General features: G+C 42.8%; 1 protein-coding gene across 3 annotated transcripts; it reads left to right on the top strand.

The window, feature by feature from the left end:
- The first annotated feature begins 1601 nt into the window (after nucleotides 1-1601).
- Nucleotides 1602-20795, top strand: LOC125020269 (hippocalcin-like protein 4). 3 transcript variants are annotated; one of them, XM_047605612.1, is made up of 4 exons: nucleotides 1602-1627; nucleotides 14079-14254; nucleotides 16080-16295; nucleotides 16391-20795. In XM_047605612.1, the coding sequence occupies exons 2-4, from the start codon at nucleotides 14093-14095 to the stop codon at nucleotides 16586-16588; spliced, it is 576 nt and encodes a 191-aa protein (XP_047461568.1). In that variant the 5' UTR covers nucleotides 1602-1627; nucleotides 14079-14092; the 3' UTR covers nucleotides 16589-20795. The 3 variants fall into 3 exon arrangements, with proteins under 3 accessions (XP_047461568.1, XP_047461566.1, XP_047461567.1); XM_047605610.1 differs by having other exon boundaries at nucleotides 1622-1768; XM_047605611.1 differs by lacking the exon at nucleotides 1602-1627 and adding an exon at nucleotides 2135-2199.
- The last annotated feature ends 4157 nt before the right edge of the window (nucleotides 20796-24952 follow it).

Genomic DNA, 24952 nt, shown 5'->3' with positions numbered 1-24952 from the left:
AAACTGAACTGAAAAATAGCAAAATGACTACCTGAGAAAAGACTGAAAGGTCAAGTTTTTATTGTCACTTCAACCATATATGGCAGGTACAGTATGGCCTTCCTCCAGGATCATGGTGCTATATGGAGACATAGGACTAAGTGCAATACAGGGGACTGAGCATAAAGTGCGTGGGTGCAATCTTATGCGAATAATACAAACAGTGCAAAATGATACATGTTTTGGTTATGATTTGATTGTGAGTGTGTTTTTTATGTGTAAGCTTATTGGGATTGTGAGTGAGATGTGTATTTAGTATTGTCTGCATGTGTGTATAAGTTGAATCCAGTTCCAGGGAGTTCAAAGAGTTTGTTGGCTTGAGGGAAGTTAACAGTCTGGTTGTGTGGGCCCAAATGCTCTAGTACTTTTTCCCAGATGGACGGAGGGTGAAGAGTATGTGTAATGGGTGTGTGGGGTCATCCGCAATGCTGCTGGCTTTTCTGATGCAGCATGTGGTGTACATGTTCATGATGGAGGTAAGAGAGACCTTGATTATTTTCTCAGCTGTCCTCACTGTCCGCTGTGAGGTGTTTCGCTCCGAGATGGTGTCGTTCTTGAACCAGACAGTGGTGCAGCTGCTTAGGATGCTCTCTATGGTCCCTCACTAGATTGCGTGTGTCCACAGAAAGTTGAGATACTGCTGGGCTTTCTTGGTGATGGAGTTAGTGTTGAGTGACCACTTGAGGTTCTCCTCCATGTGAACACAGAGGAATGTGGTGCCCTTGATAATCTCTGCAGAGGATCGGAACGTCTCCTTTATGTGGCTCAAGCTATGCATTGCTGCACAATCGTGTGTCAGCAGGGTGAACACCAGAGGGGCGAATACACTGCCCTGAGGGGCCCCAGTGTTGACCGGACTGACTGAGAGATCCATTTGCGGAGGATGGTGTTCACACCCAGCAGCCTGCTTGCCCGGCCAGCCTTAGGCAGATGGGTCCCTTCATATGATCTGGGTTCTGCTCAGTTTTGCCCTGCCATTGTCACCTTCATGCTCACTCTGGAGGTTTTGGAAATCCTTTTTTGATGTGTTACTGAGGCTATGTAAATAAAAATGAATTATTCAACCGGAGCTTTTCATTCAGATGATGAGGAATAATGGTGTTGAATGCTGAGCTGAGGTCTATGGTCTGGTTTCCCAGACAGCTCTGTCATGCAAATTTACACACATACAAATACATGAACCAAACACTTTATTCAAGTTAAAAAATACATATATATATTATTTGAATATATGAAGTAGCCTATAACTTGCAGCGAGATGAACGAGTCTGTTTGTATTCTGGGCTTTATTTCCCAGTGTGTGTATTTTCTTGTTTTGACAGCGGACGGATTTTCCTTCCTACCTCGTCACTACCACCTTCCCTCTCACTCTCTCTGCCTCGCGCGCTTCAAAGAGAGGACGCCAGGGCACAGGCGCGCGTGCACGGCGTGAACTCGCGTTTTATTGACAAGCCTCTCCATCCAATCAGAAGCGAGGCGTCCTCCTCTCAACGACCACCCGGCCATTGGGAGGGCCGGGGAGGCGGGACTTATGCAAATGTGTTGGCAAGGGAGACGCAGCGGTTCATTCATCTTCTTCCAGAGAGAGGTGAGTTAACGCGAAGGTTATTTCACATGAGGGAGCAACTGTTTTGGAGCACAATACTGTCGTGAGAATAGCTGGGAAGCAAAACAAGAGGCTTTTGTTTTCGAGCTAAAAGGATCTTGTTCTTCTTCCAAACATTACAGGGTAGGTGGAGGACGTATTTATTGTCTTACGTTTTAAAATGTATTTTTTATGATCATGTTAATGTGTACAAGTGAAAAAGCGTCAGATGTGCCGTTACTTTTTAACTAGCAAAAACAATGAGTTATGAGAAAGGAAGTTATTTTGCTGGACTATTATCCAAGAAGGAGTAACTGAACTCTTACCCCCGTCAGTGTTAGTGTGTTCCACTTATTTAGAACTACAAAAGATTCAAGTCAGTGTGTTTCCGTTTAATGGACTGTCCTGCTGAGAGCGTAGGTAGGGGGTTCAGTGTCTTGCCCAAGGACACTTAGGGCAGTAGAGACAGTCGTACTGAGACCATGTTACCCTGTTAGAAAGAAAAACGTCAGTTTGATGTCCACGTCTGCCATGGTGACAGCAAAACACTTTCACGCTGGTACTTGTCACATTTGGTGAGTCATGTTTTCAGAATACGCTCTTGTCGTCTGTCCAGATATGAAAATGCAGCTTGGGAAGTCAGAGCCGGAATGTCCTTCATGCTTTGGGGGCAATTAACGGATGAACGAAATAGGGTTACCTGTGTGTTGCACGCAGAGCACCGCTAACATGATATAAGCATGTAAATGGAACTGGATAATGTGGTTATGTGTGCGTATCCTCCTGTGGCTGAAGTGTACCGGGAGGCTCTGAATGCCCCCTGAGTGGCTGGAAATGTGCATGTACGTGTGCATGTTTGCAATACCAATCTGAAGCTGTGGTCTTTCCATCTTCAAAGTCATTTACTCCTCTGTGAGGGCAGAGAGAGACAGACGCGCGGAGGAAGAGCCCAATCTGAACCAGGGATTTAGGTCTGTCTGCATAACCCAGTCGCTGGAACGAAACCAAGACCTGAACGATCGCTAGGTCCAGTTTCCACAGTGAGTGTGCTTATTAACGTGGCCGTTTTCCTTCATGCTGGTTTGATGGATTTGTAGTGACAGTGTGCACCAAGATGCAACAGAGCAGTACCATTAATATGGGAAACAATTGCACAGTTGCGCACACATGACACATCTATGACAGACAGGTGGTGGCAGTGACGGCTCAGTTCGGCTCTGTAGCCGTTTTAACAGAGCAGGGGCAGGTCTTTAGTGCATCATGGGTCCCAGAGCCGAGGGGTACACATTCACATTGTTTGTGAACTCAAAGCTTGATTTTAAGCAACACGGTCAAACAATGTAGATGTATGACAGTGATCCTGGGACTGATGAAGATTTGCCTTATGATTGAGTAACAAATAAATAGTTGGGTTGGCTGTTGCTTTGCTTCTCCCGCAACCCACTTTTACCCTCTCAGCAGACTGAGTATAGTTTTCAAGAGTCAGGCTGTCTCAAGTGGCCCTGAGTATCCCATGAGGGAGCTATTACAGTGCCACATTTACAACACTCTCCTCCAAAGTATTCCTGGAACCACGGCGGTTTGACACGTTCATTTTATTTTTAATATCTTTAAAAATGCCTTGTCAGTGCCATCCTTCAGCAAATTGACTGCGAGACCTGTCCACCTGATGCTATAGGCAGAATTCTGTATTTCGGTGGTGGATTTTTGGTCATTATTCGGATGACAAATTGCGTTAAGAGCTCTGCCTGCAAAGCGATGCCTGATTGTAAGCTGCAGTGCTGCAGGCTGAAAGTCCACTCTGTTGAACAATATCTTATTGACCTCTACTTTTATTGTAACACAGCTTTGCATTTTATCCATCATGGCATGAGTTCCGAAACGTATTATATTGTTATTATACTGTACTGTAACAAAAACTGGTAGTTAGAGATGCTGACTGTTTCCTACAGCGTGGATCACTTTATTTTTGCAGTGATGATATACGTATATATATATAGCTCCTCTGTTATTTACAGTGGCTTTCCACCGACTGTCACACAGCTCCACCCAGATCGCTGGACAGGAAGTGCATATTATAGCTGCATCCCCTACACTGGAAAGACCTATTGATCCACATTCTGTGCAATATCTGCTTGGAGCGACATGTTAATCCACAATTTCCTGTATGTGTCGGTAGATGCGTGTGTTTTTCTGGAGATGAAGGATGCTGTGACACTCCTTCTCACCCGGTCTCACATTTGTGTCTCCTTTCTTTTTCTCCGTCTTTCTTCCATTTTGTTGGAAGCCTGTGGCCAGGTGTACTACGCTATCCGTCTCATGCATCACTGGCCCATTGTGCGCGTGTGCTTTGTGGGCCTGTGTTTGTGTTCGTGGGAGGGCGGCCTTCATGAGCTGCCGCATGTGTGTCTCTTGACTGATTGATCCATCTATTCCTGTCGCACGCTTTATTACCCAGGGAGACAGATGTTGGAATATAAAGATGGATGTATGTGTGACGCTCCACCAGCTCATGGCGTGGCTGCCGGTGGTTGAGCAACAATAAAGGAATGTTGAGAATAGGAGTCTGGCGCCGGAACAGGAAACATATCTACATGGACTGTGTGACTCATTTTACACTATGCGGTGCCACTGAGTGGGATTCCTCAGACACATGAGTTCAGGTGAGCCTTGACACTGAAACTGTCTGTAGGTGTAAATGCGAGCGTGAACACGGTTTGTCTCCGCTGTGTGTGTCAGCCTTGTGACAGACTGACAGCCTGTCGGGGTATACCCCGCCTCCGGCCCAACGTCTACTGCGGAAAGACACTCTAACCTCTTATAACCCCGACCAGAACAATGAATATATAGAAAGCACAGGTAGATGTGCTCTGGCCGATCTTTTTATATCAATTTAGATGATAGGAATTAGAACCCATGTCAGTCCAAAGATTGCTAAATCCTTGAAGGCATAACGTTGTGACCACCTGACTAATACTGTGTAGGTCTCCCTTGTGCCTCCAAAACAGTTGTGACATCTGGGGAGGCTGCTGCCATCAAGGAGTGTCATTGCCATGGGGTGGAGACGGTCAGTGTTATTTCCTGGCAGTGGTTTTAATGTTGTGGCTGTTCGGTATAGACCTCCGCCAATAGAAGTATCACAGCTTTTGAAGCCACTGACAAATGGTATCTTTTGCTACATTTCTGTTACTTGAACAGCTTTCTTTCTTTCTTTTTTTCTTTTAGCTTATGGTAAAACGCGCTTCCACTCGAGGGAACAATAACCTTTTGAGGCTATACCAGAGATTAAACTCTCAGGGCGGGGCAGTGCCGAACATTGCTCCGAGGTCAGGGGTACTGTATACTGTTCGACTTTTAATTAATAGCTGACAGAAATCCGGACGTAGCAGCTCAAGAGGTTGTACAACTGACAATTTTCTACAAAGGATGAGGTTCGGGGGCCAAGTAGAGAGGGCTGTGTTTTAAATGTCAACATACTACATGCCTTTTACCTGGGGCCTTTTATTAGAACTGCTAATGGCATAGCACAACTGAAAATGTTCTTACTGTTTAACACACATTTTTAGCAACAGCAGACAAGTGTTGGAATGTCACTGAAAATCGTGATTTTCCTGTGTAATTTTTGTGTAAGCTACATTATAACAAAGAACGCCACAGACACTGTTCCAGTTGTGTATTGGCACACAACACCCATCAGACATGTCTGGATATCAGTGCTTTATTTTAAGGTTGTCGTCATGATAATAATTCTGTGTAATGTGTCATAACCCATCAAAACCGTACAGTACTCTTCTGTAAGATAAGATAACGGATCCATAAATCATAGGTTATACTAAGTGATACTCATGTGCATTAGTTTTAAATGGAGGTATAGAGAAGTAAAAAACTGTCTTTATAGATGTTATTTGCTGGATCATCCAGGGACGCTGCCAACTCAAGGATTTAGACTCTAAATACCAAATGCAAACATTTGTATGGGATTTGTGCAGAGAAACCAAAAAAGTTTATTAATTTAACTCAAAATGTCACGCAGGAGCGCAGAACACAAGCTTGTGATATTGTTGTGTAGGTTGTAAGGTCTGATCTTTTCATATTTTATCAGGCTGCTTCAGAGCGTATTGTTGTTGGTGATGAGAGGATTGCTGTCAGTACTGGAGCACGGGTCAGCGCTGCAGGCCCACGCTCCGTTTCACCTGTTTGCTGTTCACTAGTTTCAACCCAATAAATAAATACACCACTGTGTTTGTGCTTGGATTTGTGTCCATGTGCATGTGTGTGCACACTTATGGGACGCAGGTATATCTGAGCCTCGCAACCAGACAACTTTCTATCAAGTTTTATGTAATAAAGGAGAGTGCGTTTTAGTGTGTTGGTTCACGTTAGTGTGTCTGTAGCATCTTCCTTCTTCGGCCGGATTATTCTTAGCCACACTTCACAAAGCTGTGTAGGTTTGCCACTGCACAGACCGAAACAATAGACGACAATGAGCACAGCACTTGACATGAGTCACTCAAGACTTCAGTGAGCGTATACCAATTGTGGCGATAAAAAACAAAAAAACAAAACAAAACGAAACAAAAAAAAAGGGAATTAAATGATGTTTTTGAGATGCGGGTGATAAAGGTTAGCTGAGAGACTGACTCATACGTTTTGTCCCCCGTGTTTCTCCCCAGGCGGGACGCACTGGCTGGTCTTAAATTAGCATTTGAACTGAGGTGAGCTGCGTTTCTATAGCGATTCATCATTCCCGCTCCAGTCACCAGTGAGATATATGCAGATTAAAATAATAGGGTGAAAATACTGATAGGAAGCAACACCTCAGCACCAACACGCCCTTTCACAGCTCTGTAAACACTCACAGGACTGTCTATATTCACTCTTACCCTTTATATTAACGGCCTGTGATAAACACTGACAGAAAGTGTTTATTACCAACAATAATTACAACTACTGATTGGCTACTACCACTAGATCAGAACTGTCAAGTGTCAAGTACTCAGTCAAGGCAGTGACATTTTACATAACTTAGACAACTGATAATGTATTTTTTTTTTTTTTTTTAATCTTAGAAGATTAAACCATTCAACATTTAGTTTTGTCTCCTCATTTGACCACTCTAGGAGTGTAGTGGTGAAGTTACTGTAGTGTTTCCCAGCGACCCGCTGAACTTAACGTAAGGAAATGGATGGCTCAGATTACATGAGAAGCCAAAATAGCTTGGACCACATCAATTATATCCACAAATTAACCTTCAATAATGATGAGAAATTACCAGATGCCTACAGTTTTTGTGGGGGGTGGTGGTGGTTGGTCCCTTCTGCTTTGGAGACTGGCTTTGATGGATATGCTATTAAGGGCGCTTCATTCTACTCACTAGTTACATCTTTGCAGCGAACCTCGTCTATGAGCCCCTGCATGAAGCCCATATATCATTCAGCCAGTTAGTCAGGTCCAATCTGTTTCGATTGGCCAAAAGCCTCATTCTCCACTTTTGGCAGGGAGTGGGGCCACTGTTGTCAAGGCAACATATTGCTATTCTTCATTCTCAATGGTTTGGTTTGGTTACAGTTGTGGTTTATCATTCCCAGTAAGCTGGCCAGCTACCTCCCATCAGTGCTAATCACCTCACCATTTTCCTATTCTCTGTTTCCTCACTCTCAATAACACACACACACACACACACACACACACACACACACACACACACACACACACACACACACACACACACACACACACACACACACATGCACACTCCACAATCCAGCTCATAGCAGGGCTGGTATTGGACTGGTATCTTATTGATTGTTCCCCTATTGCTGCTCAGTCCATTGTACTTTTTCCACTCTCACAAAGGTTATTGCCATTGCAAACACACAACACACACATCCACGTACTCACACTGGAACTGCACAGGAGACCCAGCTTCCTATTTTTGCTCTCTTTCCAACTCAATTACATCTTTTGCCAGCTAATCATTTTCAGTCACAGGGACACCAACACATTTTTCCCCCGTGGGCTATTGTGGCTTGATTTTAGTTTAGGTCATCTGATGTTGCTGTCTTTGCAATTCATAGTTCCAATCGCGTTTTCAGCTGCTTTCTATGAAGGTTAGCTAAAGAACAGAAACACATTTTGCCAACCCACAGATCAAAAAAGACTCAATTGTCAACATTCACCCACTCTAAATAAAAGTTTAGGATGTGCGATTTCTGCTGCTTCACTTGCAGTGTCTAAACGACTACTCTTGTCCAGTGAATTGTTTCAATGAACAGTTCCTTAAATGAATTGCATTGCTCCCTTTGTTGTCTCCATGAGCCTGTCTGCAACACCGCATCTCTAGACTCCAAGAGGGCACAGTTCCTATCTTGTAGCTTCTACCTTCACCTTGGACTCCTCTCTATAGCCCCTTTTACATACCTGTCAGACTGTGCCATTGTAGAAGCTCCAGGGCTGCGAGCAGCTCAGAGTTGTGTAAGTTACAAGTTGTAAGTTACAGCACAAAGTTTTGGTTTACTCTCATGTAGTAGAACATTTTTTTTCTCCCCTGACCCACCAGGAGGGGTCACTTCGTCAGACAGTGCATGATGGACAGGACTGTTGTTGTTTCCTTTGCAGATTTCGGAGACTATAAAACAAAGCCATAAAACCAGCTTTTAAGCACATTCCCGTGCCAACGAACAAGGATTTAATACTTTCCACCAACAGGCACCAGAGATAAGATCAGACTTCTCAGCGCCTGGACCACCTGGAGATAAAGATAAATTAAATAATAAATTCTAGTTCTAAATAAATTAAGAACTGCAAGATCTTTCTCTGACTAGAACCACAAACTACCAAAATTACAATGTTTAATCTATACTCAACTCGTGATTTGTGTCAATTTACAGTTTTGTTGGTGTTTAAAACTCAAAATTTGTCAGTTAGATGAAAGTATTTTTAATCATAAGCCTCTACCATGGAGCCATACTGCCCCCCAGAGGGTAGTTAAAGAAATGTCTTTGGAATGTAATTTTAACAAGTATTACTGTTATGGCCTTTTAATAGTCTATATCATACAAAGCAAGACTGGTTAGCCTAGCCTGAATATGATCTACCTTTCCTTCTTGTTGATATTAGTTAGCGTTGCTTACTATTATTATTCAGTTATATGGATTAGGATACTGAGGATCATGGTAGAAATTAATGAATGTTTCTTATAACGTGTTTTCATGCCGACATGATGTTTCATTCATTGAAAGTGTTTGATTTCATGTCTCTCTTATCCTACTTCTGAGTTTAACATTGTGTAAAGTACAACGGTTAGTTGATACTCTCTTATCAAAGCACTGACATGTAAATCATCGAAAGGCACAAAGACCAGTGTCATAACAAAGAGACACACCCTGTGGAGGGTTGATAACTAGTTTTAGTTTCAGTTTTAGTTTTTGTCCTATTTTAGTTCTTGTTCGTATCCAGTTCTCAGTTCTTGTTCACTTCTTTTTAGAGTTCCGTTCTCTTAGTTCGTTGTTGTCTTCGTGATACTTTTTACTTTAACTCAAAGTTTTTATTGCCCGCCAGTTGGCGTGTTTAAGTTTTATTTTTGGAATATTCTCGCCACATTCAACGCATGACTTTTTCAAAGTACAAGCTGATTTTTATTGTAACTGTCAAGACAGTCATGCATTAATAATATTTTTCAAGATATTTTCGGCCATCAGAAGTATTTTTCAATTCCATCATTGACAAACAAATTTTAACACACACCATCAGACTCTGCTCCACGACAACTTTACAGTTGTCCATTTTTGTCCACATAACGCTGAGGACAATTCCAGCTGTAACCGACTCTGAGGTCCAGATCAGCATCATTGTCCAGTCTGCTCTCAACACTTCGTTACCACTGGGTTTTTCCCAACGATACTGCTGTGGAAGATCAAGCTCACCAGGACAGTGTTTGGTCACCTGATCCAGTTGTTCGGAGCGGCATCCGAGGAGTTTCCATAACTAGACCATCACCAGCAGAGTTGATGATTGTGTTATAACTGTAGAAACCTTAAACAAATCTAAATCATCAATTTAAGAAATTTAGGTTCCGTTTGCATCCTTTATTTTCGCTCATACTTCTCACTTTCGTTAAACTCATTCATTTCGGTATTATTATCATTTTCCATTACTCCGTTATATTATTGATCACATTGTTTATTATTCACTATTCATCTTTAAATTAACCTCAAATTAACCTTAATTCTGTAAATTAACCACATATTTCACTTAAGTCATTGTCAGAAGATCCTTGTGAGCTGGAAACAGATGATCCCTGAACTGAGAGCTGACGCCTCAGATATGATGAGATTGATTATTTACTAATTAATAAGATTGATCCAATATTAATTGATTAATTCTCACAATGATTTCAAAATCTGTGAGTGGTGCCCCCTACGACGAGTGCAGTTATTACACTTGTTTGTTTAATAACTTATTTCGACTACACCCATAAGAGACTGATATCTAGAGGGCAGAGATTGTTGTCCATTTTTTCAATCAAACAAATCAAATGTGTTGCTACATGATCGTTAATGGAAGCGCATAGGTGAATTAGCCCTATTTCATGTTCAGGAAATCTCATTATGTCATACGCGGCTGTGTTTATATATACCTGTATAGCGCTATGGCACCATTTTTTTATCGATCATGGCAGTGCAATGGCAAGACTGTGAAATCTGCGAGCTGCTCTGCATCCATGAAGAAGAGATTTATTGTTTCTTGTTGTTAGCATATTTAATTTCACATGTACTTAAGCAATAAATATACAAATATAGCTTTGGGCCGCTTCTCTAGTGCCCTTGTGATATATACAGCAGCATAACTAGAACACCCGAAATGTGAGCTTCATTTCTATGGACTCAAACATGTTAAATGAGCTTATCAAATCAGCCAGGTCGCCGTCATGTTAGGCTGATAAACACACACTCATCAGTGACACATAGAATCTCCCACGCATTTCCAACTCAGATTAGACTGAGTGTTTACTATCAGTCTGACAGCTGGAATGAACATGCATTAAGGCCCATTTCAGACTCAGTAAGATACATGTCAGTCTCTATTGAGCGCCTGTTGGGCCAAATTTCTACGAGCTCTGCGTATCAGCCTTCCCAGTCACATCTTTTTCTGTCCTTCCATCTTTATCGCCCTTTCACTCCATGTCTGTCTTCTCGTCTGTCTGCATGTCTTCTCCGTCAGAGGTGTGAATCCAGACTGAGCCTTTCTTTTTTTTTTTTTCTCGACACACAGCCTCTTCATCTTTTCCTGCTGTGCCCTTTCTCCTCCTGTACGGTTTGGTTGTCAGTGGACACGTGTCTGTGTTAGAGATTGTCGGCGTGTGGTAGAACCAGTGTGTCCCGCTAGTCCCTGTTTGAAACTGTCGTGTTCATTGTGCATGTGCACGATGCCTAAAGACGTCATCGTGCGCAGCGGCAGCATGTTGCCAGGCCAATTGATCCCTTTGGTGAGAGGTGCAAAGTCTGCATTCACTGCTTCATATTTGCAGCATTTAGTGAATAGAGCTCTAGTGACTTTGATTATGTTATACTGGTGTTCTATAGTAAATATGAGGATCCATTCCTGCGTTCCACACAATTATCAGACTGAATTTCTTTCTTTCAGTTTCAAGAATAATAGGCATACAACTTGAAAAAACTAGTGAAATTAACCGAGATAACACTCGTACATGGGTTTATTAATATGTGGCCATGTGTTTAAGGTGTAAAGTGATTGATGTGATTGATTTTAGTTTGTTCAATTTGTCCGTTTCTTCCACTGCTGCTCACGGCTATCTGTCTGGTTCAGGCATAGATCTTGTACAGGATTGTTGTTTTGCAGTTGGTGGTGCAGTTGAGCTCAACACCAGACCCTTTTAACCACTGAATCAATTGTGAATGTGGGCAGTGACACAGAGGTCAGGACCCAGGGCTGAGTAGTCCATAGCAGAACGAGGAATGCATTACATTCCTCGTTCTGCTTTTCTACTCTCTGTTACTCACATGCACATTTTTATTGGAACACCCAACGTATAGCACATGTGAACGCATACTGTACGCACTCAGATAAGTGAGAGGATGGATTAGAAAATGGTATAGAAGCCAGATCTGTATTCTCGATGGTTCCCCTCAATTCTGCAGAGATGTGACTTATTTGCTCTACTGACTAAGCCAAGAAGAAGAAACATTCAGTGTTATCTCCTCATAATCTCCCAAACCATACAGTCACAATAGATTTTCTGCCTCAGTAAGATGAGCTAGCAGAGCCCAGAGGGCCTGACCTGTGAATGATTACAATCAACCTACGGCTTGCCTGTTTTGCTGGCATGAAGAATATTTATTTTCATTCTTTCAGATGTGATGGTTCCCATTGTGTTTGCTCATCTGGCTACTCTGTAGTCATACGTTACAAATCTTTGCGAATCTAGGAGGACACAAGCCAAAATAAACTCATCACTTGTGGCATAAGTTTGTGTGCTCGTGGTCAGCGTGTCTTTGGCAATGCAGTCAGTGATCCACAGAGCTGTCTGAGTGGACACTGTCAATAATTTAGAGATTGGTGAACTCTCATCCCAAATGTTTACTGCCCCAGACAGAGAGTCGAGCAAGTTTAATAGTGAGAGTGTAAATGTATGAACTGAATACATATAGATCAGACTTCAAACCACATTGTGTACATACGCACCTTAAAATAAATACATGATTTAAAGGCCAAAACAAACAAGTTATTTACAGCTGTGAAACACTGACGGCTACTGAATACAGTCAAATGTTCATTCTGTTACTCAACACAAATTCACATTTCTGCCCTTACTGTAGATTTTGTAGAGATGTGTGGATGTATCGAAGCATATATTTAAGACGAGTGTTCGGTTAAATAATGCATTAGGTGAACTTTTACACAGAAAGGACTTGTCTCCACAGAAGTCCAGTCACCTCTGAATGGATTCATCTGTGTCACTGCACAATTTAAATACAGCCGTTTTATGGAAATGGAGCACTCGCAGTTACTCCTTTTACCACTGACACACGTTCAGTTCTATTATACAACTCTAAAAGGGCCTGACAGTGGAAGCTGTTGAGGACTCCAGAGAACAGATAAACATCCAGATGTCCAGTTTAGTGTTAATGCTCTTCGATTCCACCTGTTTTTATACATGTATATCATCCTTTTCACATGATGCATTTCCTTCCTGAATAGCAGTCTTTCTATTCTGTCATCCAGCTGTAAGTGGTTTCTCTGAGAAGAGAAAAACATCCATTTTTGCTTTTTCATTGAATATGATTACTAGCAACCTTTTTCAAAACAAGTTAACCTTAGAAAAACCTTTCTCATATTAATATCCTTTATTGCTTTTCTTCTAAGCTCCTGGCTCTCCTGGATCACCTTCCACGTGTCACATGAACGCAAAGTTTTGTGCAGTGATTTGGGGTCAGTCGCCGTTTTCTACATGACTCATTTGCCACGAAGTATGAAAGGGTGATATTTCAGCCCCTAAACTGTCCCCACACTATTAGGATTGGTGTCTGCTTGGCTTGGCAGCATCGACTGTGGTCCGAGTGTGAAGAGCTGTCAGACGGGGTTATGAGTCAGGGATGGCGTCATGGAGGCAGTGCAGTTGTCTTCATCCATGTGGATATGTGTGTGATGATGGGGAAATGGGCCGTTTTATGGTTTAAATATCAAGGGCTTACTCACGCAAGGCGATTATGGAGGACGTCTTTATAGCATTTTGTCTGTAATGCATGTGTTCCGACTGCCCATTAAACCAGTACATACACATTAAGTCAGTACATTTATTCGTTCCTTAAACTGCTCTCCAGGTATTAACCACGCGTAATGTGATCATTTATTTTACACTTGTACTAAGTTATATGATCTGAACGTACTCAGAATACACAGTATATCATTCATGTCGAGACTATTAAATACTGAATGACACCGATAAAAGAAAAGACTGGCTTTATAATATTTTTATAGGCGAACTCCCCTCCAAGACTTCCATTATTTGTTTTATATAAATTGTTAAGCTTATCTAATCGGAACAGGCGATTCAATTTTTCATTGTATTTGTGATTTTTATTGTTGTAATAAATATGCATTTAGAACGTACATACAATTTTAACATTCTTAATGTTTTTATATATAAGTACAAATACTTATTACTACTATATTGCAAAAGGATTAAATCTAAATGTTTTTGTTTGAGAGTTGTTCCATCCATTTCATAATACAATTTTAAAAATCAAATACATGAGTAAATTGCCTGAATGGCTGTTCAGTTTGACACATGAATGCAAACGTCCTCTCCCTGCGTGTGCATGCAAGTGATTCCTAGCTGACACCTCAGGAGAATCACTCCCGTTGCTGTTGTTTGTCTAGCGCCGCCCCACCTGTGCTCACCCTCTGTCTCTCTGTCTCTCTAACCTCCCAGAGAGGTGAAACATCATGGGGAAACACAACAGCAAGCTGGCTCCAGAGGTTCTTGATGACCTGACCAAAAACACCGAATTCAATGAGGCAGAGCTCAAGCAGTGGTACAAAGGCTTCCTCAAAGACTGTCCCTCCGGCATCCTCAACCTGGAGGAGTTTCAGCAGCTCTATGTTAAGGTGAGAGTGAGGTGGGGAGCCGGAGAGATGAGGGGAAATCATGGCCGACTTTTACGTACTAATAAACAGAGTTGGGTTGTTTTATAAATGGCTCATAATGTTCTTAAAGCTATTTCCTATATGGCCTACAGTTAAAACTGTGCTCATTATTTTTCCTTTGTTGTGTAATTGCACAGGTTGCCTCTTGAGTGACTCATAACATTGTTTTGTAGCCGCGCGGAAGCTTATATTGCTGATGATGACTAATCAAAGTTTGGGGCATAGCGAGGAGTTGAAGCCTATAATAATGCTTGCAACTAAATGTGTGGGAGCTTCTGAAATACCACAGTGCCGCAAAAAGGCCTACTGATATTTTTATTGGTTACACAGGGCAAAGATATTTTTAAATCAGCTTTGCATAACCTCTCAGGCTCATTTACTCCCATTGAGTTTTAAAGGGCATAGGAAATAATTGTAACCTTAAATGTTCTACTTGCATTTTGCAGTGAGCATTTCATCTTTTAAAAGTGTCCTTTAGATATATATTTTGTGGTTATTTTAGGAACGGTTCAAGTGTGTCAAAACGCCGCTAAAGGGCAAGACAGTCTTGTTGGGATTAATCCATCAGTGCAGAGGTATTTCGCCAGGCTTTCCGACGCAACTCGGTTATGTAAAACAGAATTAGTAGTTAAAAACACCTTGCTAACCTTGTAGGGTGTAACTTTGCTGCATCAGCATTAGGAAACCCAGCGAAATAGTCGTGTTTTATGCTCCCATTCACTTTTCAAACATTTACAAAACGTTTCAATTCTCTATACAACAAGGCACAGTTGGAGTAAGCTAATATTGTCATGCAGTGAAAAGTGATAGTTAGGTCCTACACCTTTATATTGAGTCTGTATTAAATCACCTGAGTTACGTCTCCCAATGTTCTGGAACCAAACTGACGACATTTCAAGCGAGAGTCAAAGGTCTTTAGTTTGTCATTTTTCCATTTTGGTTTTATAGCAGGTGTTACACTCCTCTGCCCCCACCGGCCTTGTGCGAGGGATTTATTAGTCTAGCCAACCATATCTTGTAAGATTTGAGTAAAAGACGTGGCTGTAAAAAAGCCAGAGGAGACGCCCCTCTTCAGCTGCAGAGGCCCCCACCTCCCGGTGTCTCACTTGTCACCTTCTTTCACCCTTTTCAATGAAATAAACCTTTAATGTTTGTAACTTGTTACGTTGCGGCCCGTGAACCGGGTCGTAGCATAAATGGAGGCTCGTCCAGGGTTTGAACCCAAGATCTTCCACAGCTGAAAAGTGGTGTCTCCTCTGTCCTTTCTAGTCATGTCTTATTCGGACCTTCTCAGGTGCGGCTGATTAGCCAGAGACACTTGCACTCCCACTACAAGGCCTGTGGGGGTGCAGAGGGACATGTCACATGACACCTGTTAAAAATTAAAATAGAAATATGTTTGACAGAATCTTAATTGTGACTTTCTGTTTTGACAATTTGGTACCAGAACAATAAAGGAAAAGTTTTTACAGGTGCATAGTGCCCTTTGGTATATGTTCTCTAAAAATAGCTCTAGTTTCATGAAATTAAAGCTTGAAATTTGTTCAAGACAACAAAGTAAAGCATTATCCTACAACAAGGTAAATGTACAACCTGCTATAAGTGTCTTCCCTGGACATAGGCCACCAGTGGAACATGTGAAACATGCATTAGCTCAGTAGAGCATATAGTTTAATCTGTCATATTTAGAAAAGATTTTTTTTAAAATTCTCTCCAAATAGTATAGATCCAAATCTCATTTAAATCATTTATGTCTTGTCCTGTCTTTTAATTTTTCATTCTCCAGTTTTTCCCGTATGGTGATGCCTCCAAGTTCGCTCAGCACGCATTTCGGACATTCGACAAAAACGGCGACGGGACCATTGACTTCAGGGAGTTCATCTGTGCCCTGTCCATCACCTCCAGGGGCAGCTTCGAGCAGAAACTTAACTGGGCCTTCAACATGTACGATCTGGATGGAGATGGAAAGATCACGCGTATGGAGATGCTGGAGATTATTGAGGTGTGTGTTTGAGATGAGTGAGAAAGGAGATCTGTTGACTATACGTTAACCATTTGACGCTAAATCCAAACATTTGTCCCGTCCCCCTCCTGCAGGCCATCTACAAGATGGTCGGCACAGTGATCATGATGCGCATGAATGAGGACGGGCTGACACCTCAGCAGCGCGTGGACAAGATCTTCTCCAAGATGGACAAGGACCACAACGATGAGATCACCTTGGAAGAGTTCAAAGAGGCCGCCAAGTCTGACCCGTCCATCGTCCTACTGCTGCAGTGTGACATGCAGAAGTAAAGGGGGATGAGTGCAGACGCAGAGGAGGGGGGAGGAGGGAGGGAGGGAAAGTGGGTATGAGTTGAACTGAACGTAGAGAAGAACAGAGGCTGAGAGAACAGCGAGGCAGTAGAAGAAAGGGAGGTAATCGACTAGAGGGACAAGGAGGAGAGAAGGAAGGAGGCTTTACTTTTTCCTTTTTTTTCCACAGGCAGGTTTTTTTTTTTTTCCAGACTTGAAATGAGCCGTGTTTCGAACACAGTGGACCACTGATTGATGCCATTCTTTTCTTCTGCCCCCACCCCTGCTGTGCTGCGCTGCGCCCTCCTGCACCACTACTACTTCAGTCTTTCTAAATTCAGTCTGATCTGAAAAGTGTTTATCCCTCAAGCGCAGCTTGGCACACACCAGTGAAACAAAGTGCAGGTTTACAGGGGAAATGTGAGGCGATGTTAGACCTCCTTTCACACTGTCAGGCTCTGAGTCAAGCACCTGGCATGAAAATGTATGTTCAGGTCACGACATTTCACTTCAACACAGTCGCAGCGGAGGGTTTGTTCACCCATTCCAACGTCTTGATCTTACAATATGTAATTACCAAGCAGGTTTTATATCCAGCTGATGCAAACTAACACATAACACACACACTGGGTTTATGTGTAATCAATTAGACAGTTAGCTGAGCATAAACACCATAAAGGTGTACAGGTAACATGGGTAAAACTAAGGATTTCTTTTTACAAATACCTATAATCTACCACACACACACATCTTGGTAAAATCACACCCTCTCTCCTTTAGACAAAGCAGCCCAGCAGTTTCTCCTGCTTTTGGTGTTGATGCTAAGCTAATGCTAATCTTAAGGATGACAGTGCAGTTGAGAATGCTCCTTTCTAAGCAGCCAGTGTCAGGATACATCTCCGCACGGTGGGATTTGAAGAGAGGAATGGCATTAAAGCAGCAGGTTGTTTGGTCCGAGGGGGGGAGTTATGTAAATGAACAATTCCATTAGCTGCGTGTGCGTTTGCCTTTTATGAGTTGTGTATATGCGTGAAGAGGTCAGCTCATGACTTTGCCCCGTGGAGCCAGATCAAAGCGTCCTGGGCGCCTGTGTTTGTTTGTGCGTGAATGTGCGGTTTCATTCATTGGTTCCTCCGCAGGCAGACCCACCGCCAGTCACGCAACGCTCCGAGGGAGCCTTTCTGACAGATTACAGAGCAGTGTCCACATACCTTGCTGTTCCTCTCAGTGCGAGGCGGGCAGGTGATGAATTTCTCAGACGGCTGCCTCCAGCAGCGTGGTGAGGCATACTGATGTGATGCTCAGTGGCTTCTGGCTGCGCCGAACCCTCTGCCACATTTGATAAGAAAATCAATATCCTATCAAAATGAAACGCCACGTTTGGGTAAAACGACATGTCATCAGGTTTGATTAAAGTCTCGAGCATTGTTTAGCGGATCAACGCGCTCCCTTCGTGGAGATGACATGGCAACCATCAGTCATGTTTACACAACCACAAAATTAAGAGTGAATCTAACCTGTTTGGTCAGGACAAAAGCAAATAGAGCCAGAACCGTGTTCAGACTTAAGACTGAAGTGGTACATTCTGACTGGTTAAATAACTCATCTATTTCAGTAGAGACCACTGAAATCGATTAGGTGTCATTTTAAGGAGACTTTTTTCCAACCTGAACTAAATCTTGTCGACAGTCCGACACGTTTGGGATTTCAGAAGCAGAGATATTGAAGAGATACATGCTAATATAAAACATTACATCCCTAAGACGAGCAATTTGAGCAACAGGAAGAGCCTCTCCAACACCGTGGAGTGAGGATGATCAGGACGGTAATTACAGGGCTTATGACAGATTGACGGTATTTCTCAGAAAGGCCAAACCTGCCTTCATGACTCACTGTTGTTTCACATGAAAAGCTGAAATAGCGGCCGCTCCTCTCCCTCTCCCACTGTCCCGCTCTCCCCCCGTTTTGTCTTCTTCCTCCCTAAATGTCAGAGAGGAAGCGCTTTGATAATTGGTGGAGGGAGAGGAACTTTGCTGAACTCAGCTCAGATCTAAAATCGATGTGGAAAAAAAGAGCAAAAGGTTGAAGAGGTGGCTCAGGTTGTGTGTACGCTTGTGAGTGTGAGTAAAAGACTAGAAGAAGGTAATTACACCTCAGCATTAAATTGTAAAGCGTCCGACGTCCTCAAATAAAACCCCTATGTATCAGCTCGAAATGCCACATAAAACCTCAATTTGGTTTTTATTCTAGAATAAAGGAGCTCTAATTTGATTTCATGGCATTTGTGTTTCTCTCATATCTGTACACTCAATATGAAATTAAAGCCAGAAAACCTTTTAGCTTAGCTTAGCATGAAATCATTATAATGTTTTGTAGATTATTTTTTGAATTAATACTTTTTAATATATATATATACCTGCAATCATGACACACCATCATGTGGCACTTCAGATGTTGTAGACATGTCTTAGGCCGGTAAATCAGGTTCTCTCCTCCTTCTCACCCAGCCAATGAACACGCTCCCTCCCTGAAGAGAAAGACAGAGCCTCCTTCGTGCGATAATGCAATGATAAACTTACATGTACATTACAATACGACTATAATCGTATTTATGAATATAAACAAATATGTAAATGTAAATGTACCACTAGTGTAGATTTGATTTCATATGATGACACAGCTACTGTGTGTGTGAGCGTGCGTGCTTGTGTGTGTGTGTGTGTGTGTGTGTGTGTGCGTGTGTGAGCGACAGCGTGAGCCCGAGTAACTGTGAGTGCCTGTGAAAGCTTAGTGTGCGAGTGCTGACACGTTTTGTATTTGTATCATTTGTGTAACGAGAGACGCCTCAGTCTGGTTCATATTTGTAAAAAGAGTGTAAATCCTCACACTGAAGCACTAAGTATTACCCCCCCACCCCAACTACATTTGCTTTCGTGGTTCCGCTGGTATACGGCGCGTACAGTCTCCGCCCAGACACGCGGTGTTTTGTTAGCCTGCTGTTGTGGTTCTATAAGTCAAGTCACGCTCATACACGGGGTTTAGTTTTCACCTGATGGCACAGTGGACAGGTCAGTGGGCAGCGGGGGAAGTGAGGGAAGCCTGAGGTGTGAGGACAGGACAGTCAGTGACAGTAAGACAAAGACAAATCCACAGTGTCACCCAGTGGATGGAAGTTTAAACTCACAACTCACCTACTGTACAGTTCCCCTTTCCTTATTATGTAATGAACATGCCTGGAGATCAATGTTAACGTCGTTATACAATTCAGACAACTTTCTCCGGTCCTTTTCACTCTAATCGTTGTGTTTTTCTCTGAAGTGCAGAAGTCTGAGAGGGGAGTGGGAACTCTCAGGGCCGAGGTGTTGTGGCAGTGCACCAGTAGGACTTCTCCTAATGAATGATTAGTAGAGCTGCTCCCTCTAATATAACAGGTCAACATGTCTGATGTTAAAGGGCCCCTAGATTCCACTAACTGGGCCTAACTGCTTGTTGCTGTTGTTGCTCACTGTTCACTGTTGACTCACTAGAATTACAGCTATGACTCTGCTTAATCATTCTGTTTTCTATTAAGTGGAATGTGTGATTAGCACAGATTAGCACACAGAGAGCGTCACCAAGTGTTGATCACCACTCTCCTCCGCTGATTAGACTGTCCGCGCTGATTGGACCGGCTGAGAGGCCCGGCCCTTGCCTTTGGTTTCTGTTTTGATTGCTTTCTTGATGTTTTCGTGTGTAGTTTTTTATTTATTTTTTTTCTCGTGATTCAGTATCCAGTTCCAAATGAACTCCGCAGAGGGTCTCTCCGCAGATTTTATGTGCCAAAGATGGGATTGTGTTGACATACATGACGGCCGTGGTCGTTATAGCCGGCAGTTAAACACGAAGTGACGTTGTATTGATCACGTGTGATGCACTTCATCAGCTGTCAAGTCTCTGGAAAGCTCTGAGCGGACCCACTGAGCTGGGTGACGTCTGTGTAGATGTGGATATTAAACTTTTCTCTTTTTGACAGGGGACCATTTGTGCTCAGTTGTGCAATATAATTCTATCCTTCAACATTTCTCTATGATGTTCGTGTAACTGTCTGTTTGTCCTGTTGGATGATTTTGGCTTTTTGTTTTTCTGTTGTTTTCACTATTGTTAGACTCCTAGAACAAAGACGATGTAATTATTTTTGTTACATAGAATAAAACACGTGGATGTCGAAGCTTGCTTGTGTCTTGTTTTGGCCCATGTGTTTCTTTGGGTTGCATCCTCACATGTTTAAACTCTCCCTCTCTCTCTCTCACACATACACACACACACACCAGTGAGCCAAGAATATGAGTCATCGTCTAGTAATGATGTCACACTGGTGCAGTGATGTCAGCACCGATGCTGTTCTCATGGTAACGGTGCAGAAGCCACAAGGCAGGAAGACGTGTATGCAAACACACACAGAACACGCTCTGGTGACTGCATTATTACTAATTGTTGAGGAAATGAATTTTGTCTGTGCATATGCACACTGTCATTTACTCAGCAGGACGCAATGGAGAAATACTTAAACACAATGACTAGTGAGGGCTGAGGTTTTCATGAATGAATCAATACAGACAATCACTTTAGACATCGTTCTCTCGTGGGAGACACAAACACAACCTCCGAGCTAATGTTTCTTTTTCTCTGGGCTCAGTATTTGTGGTCATGAATCACAAAGTATTTTAGTGATTTGATCCATTTCAGCTCTCAGCTTCCTGCTTTAAATTCACTCCTCTGTTTACACAGTGTTGGCTAATCCCCTGCCACTTCCCTTTTTTTTTTTTTTTGTTCCATCACCCATTTACTAACCGCCCATCACGGATCAATACGGATCTATTCCGAGCCTGGCTCCATAAAGGTTCGGGCTCAGTGGAAAGCCAAAACACCACAAATGCAGGCGCGGAAGCAGCAGAGAAAGAGTCAATCACACTGCAGCAATAGAGGTCACAGTGAATGGGTACCATTCGCCGAGTGGCCACAGGGTGGGGCTGTACGCTCGGTCACACTACACCCCTGCCTTCCAGACAGCAGTGACAGTGACATTTTAACTGTGCAGGCTATGTAAAAGGTCACCTTTTATTGCACTTGTGACATTCAATGGTCCACATGAGAGAAAAATGTAACAACAGAGAAAGAAAGGCACGGGCATAAGGCAAGAAATCTTCACCTTTTACTTGGTGGACATTCAATTACTAAATGACACACACCGACCCACGGGCGGTCAGGGGAGCAGGGCTGCTAAGCAACCAAGAGGGCTTGTCCTGGTCACTACACACTGACACTGCGGTCGGGAAAGGCTTTATTTCCAGATTAGACTGAGGAAGTTTGGTGTGAACTCTAACATCCTCGCAAACTTCAACAGGTGCACCATGGAGATCCTGATGACGGGTTGCGTCACAGCAGGGAACGGGAACTGGTCCAGCCACAGAGTGGTGGAAAGGGCTCAGCATTTTTGCTGGAAACAGTACCCCATCCATTCAGGACATTTACCAGAAACGGAGCTCGCGGAAGGCAGCAGAATCAGCAGACGGTCCTGGAGCCAGCCTGCACCAACCAGTAGACTGATAGATGGCTTCTACCAGCAGGCCATTAGGATCCTCAACTTAAACTATTCACTGGACACTGAAAACACACCCTGTCTGCCAAAGCAATACAATATGCAATAGGTCTACCACATACCACTTTTTACCAACTACCTGTCACATTTTCATTTTGTGCTACTCATGGCTGAGCTGCTCCAGGTACTCTGGCTTCCTCCCACCGCCCGAAAACATGCTCGTTAGGTTGACTGGTGAGTTTCGATTGGCCGTCGGTGTGACTGGGAATGGTTGACTGTCTCTCTGTTAGCCCTGTGATAGACTGGAGACCTGTCCGCCCAGCGACAGCTGGGAGAGTCCTCCCCCCACTACCCTCCAGAGTAGTTAATCCTGCACATGACAAGTAAACCTGAATAAGAATCACAGTCACTGGAAATGACCACTAGTAGAGAGGAATGAATGAGGAAACCAAAGGACCACTTCCTGTTACTATCACGACTAATATCAAAGCTACTCTTGACACAAATACTAGAACTACTCATACTTTTATTTTAGGACTTAACACTTGGGAGTATTATGTAATTATTATATATAACAAAACCTTCACAGCTTGTTAATATTTAGAAGAGTGACCCTGATACAGTTCTCATGTCCCACCAATTTTGAGAATCTTAATGGGTTAGAAAGTTCAACTTTGTTGCCGGTATTTCAGGTTTTGTGATATAGTTTCATGTATGTAAGGCAGGATAAACCTGATAAAAGATGTTCCTGCATTGCAGTGTGGGAAATGTAGGATCCACTCTTTCTGGAGGTTGACCAATACTATATGATCTAATATAACAATTCCAAGTCATGTGTTTTTCCATTGTCATCTGCCCGGATACTCTGGACGACCACAGTGTGAAACACTAAGACGATGTAAACTCCAGAACTGCAGCGATCTGAGAAGAATCTTTGCTGCTTCTGGGAGAACACTGTGAAGGATAAGTCAATCTAGCCAGTCTATATTTTCCGCACTGTAGGAGAAGGCTTCTGTGCGGGCAATGCTGGAAGGAATCCACCAGAAAAAAAGACAGCTTTATAGTTACTGACGCCTCCGTTCAATGTGTCATGACCCCAGCAACACAAGCACATATTTGGTGCTGTCTGAACACACGGATCCAATGTGGTCAATCGCAAATAGTGGTATGGGACAGCGTAGCGTAAATATTATATTTTAGAAATATATTTTCTAATTTCTATTTCTGCCACTGTGCAGCAGGAAGGAATTAAACAAACATTTCTATTTCCAAAGTAGAACCATAACAAACAATACTAGTGCTGAATAAAAACACAAATTACAAGCATAACCACAGCTAATAATGGTAATGCTACACTGATCAGCCACAACATTATAACCACTGACAAGAGAAGTAAATAACATTTAAAACATCTTGTGACAATACAATGTTCTGCTGGGAAACTTTTGGTCCTGGGATTTGTCTGGATGTTATTTAGACATGTAACACCCACCTAGACCAGGCCAGACACCCCCACCCCATAGCAAAACAATGAAGAACAGCACAAAGTATTGACCTGGCCTCCAAATTCACTAGATCCCAAATTGATCAAGTATCTGTGGGATGATCCACAGAGGCCCCTCCCCTCATCACATAGGACCCAAAGGCTCCCACTGACAACATTCTGTTACCAGACACCACAGGACACCCTTAGAAGACCCATGTCCATTCACTAAAATATTAGGAAACACATACACTGACATATGTTATAGAATGAATGAAAATGCTTTTGTCCCAGGAAAATCTTGATAAACTGACCTGTTCGTCCAGACACATCTACATGTTAAACTGTGTCAACCAGACAGTATTTACACCTGCAACGTTGATTTCTGTATGTGATGAGGTGACTGGTGCACCAAATGATATTATATGTGTATTATTATGCAGATCATATTAAAAAAAGCTCTGTAGTGAGCATTACTTAAAAATGAATGTACTGCTACTAGAGAAAGCGAAATGTGTTGCACCACCTATAGCAGATATACTCCTTCGAGTAGTGACATCAGCCTCAAAGCTGAAAACACAAAGCTTTTTCCCTTTTGATGAATTAATTCATCTTTGTATAAAACATTACAACAGACCAGGGAAATGTCCGGCTGCTGTAAACACTCCAACACTATTCAACACACGTGAGTAGGGATGCTAATGGCCTCGTGTTTAACTCTCTGTCAACCTTGGTTTTTAATGAAGGTTACATCCATTATCTGCTACCTTTAGGCTAATGTACCCCAAGCTCCTCATCAACCCCTCCCTCACTGAGTCTCACGCCACACTCAGGAGCCTGGCCGTTTTAGCTTTAGCTTTTTAAGTTTTAGTTTACCAAAGTAGTGATGCTTTGCTTAAACCTACATGTTTCAGATCAGAATGACAGCAACATGTAAAATTAGGTATGAGGTGAGGCTCTGATGATTTATCCGGGTTTTCGCCTGATTCGTTGTCCCCACAAACAACATCTCTGCTGCAGCATTCGTTAGTAAGTAAGTAACTAACAACAATAAACAACGTGGATTTCCTTCTAGATTACACGGCTCATCATGAATGGCTTTTTTTTTTGTGCTTGGAGTGTGCCTGAATGTCCCATGAGCCTCTTGGGCAAACACTGAGGACAGTGTGGGGAGGGGAGGCGGGGCCATGCTGAATAAGGAAGAAAGTCTGTGATAGGTCGGCTGGGAGGGGAACGAATGAAACTGGGGGGCTGAGAAGAGAGTGATCGAATGGGACACAGGGGGAGAGGGGGGAGGGAGACG

Source organism: Mugil cephalus, chromosome 14, assembly GCF_022458985.1.
Source record: "Mugil cephalus isolate CIBA_MC_2020 chromosome 14, CIBA_Mcephalus_1.1, whole genome shotgun sequence".
NCBI lineage: Eukaryota > Metazoa > Chordata > Actinopteri > Mugiliformes > Mugilidae > Mugil > Mugil cephalus.
Note: the sequence above shows the minus strand (reverse complement) of the source record. Positions and strands in the feature narration are given on the sequence as shown.

Excerpts from the sequence above, each read along its gene's own strand:
- LOC125020269 (XM_047605612.1), top strand. The coding sequence starts at position 14,093 with ATGGGGAAACACAACAGCAAGCTGGCTCCAGAGGTTCTTGATGACCTG. Across the intron at positions 14,255-16,079 it reads TTCAGCAGCTCTATGTTAAG|TTTTTCCCGTATGGTGATGC; the intron begins GTGAGAGTGAGG and ends TTCATTCTCCAG. Across the intron at positions 16,296-16,390 it reads AGATGCTGGAGATTATTGAG|GCCATCTACAAGATGGTCGG; the intron begins GTGTGTGTTTGA and ends CCCCTCCTGCAG.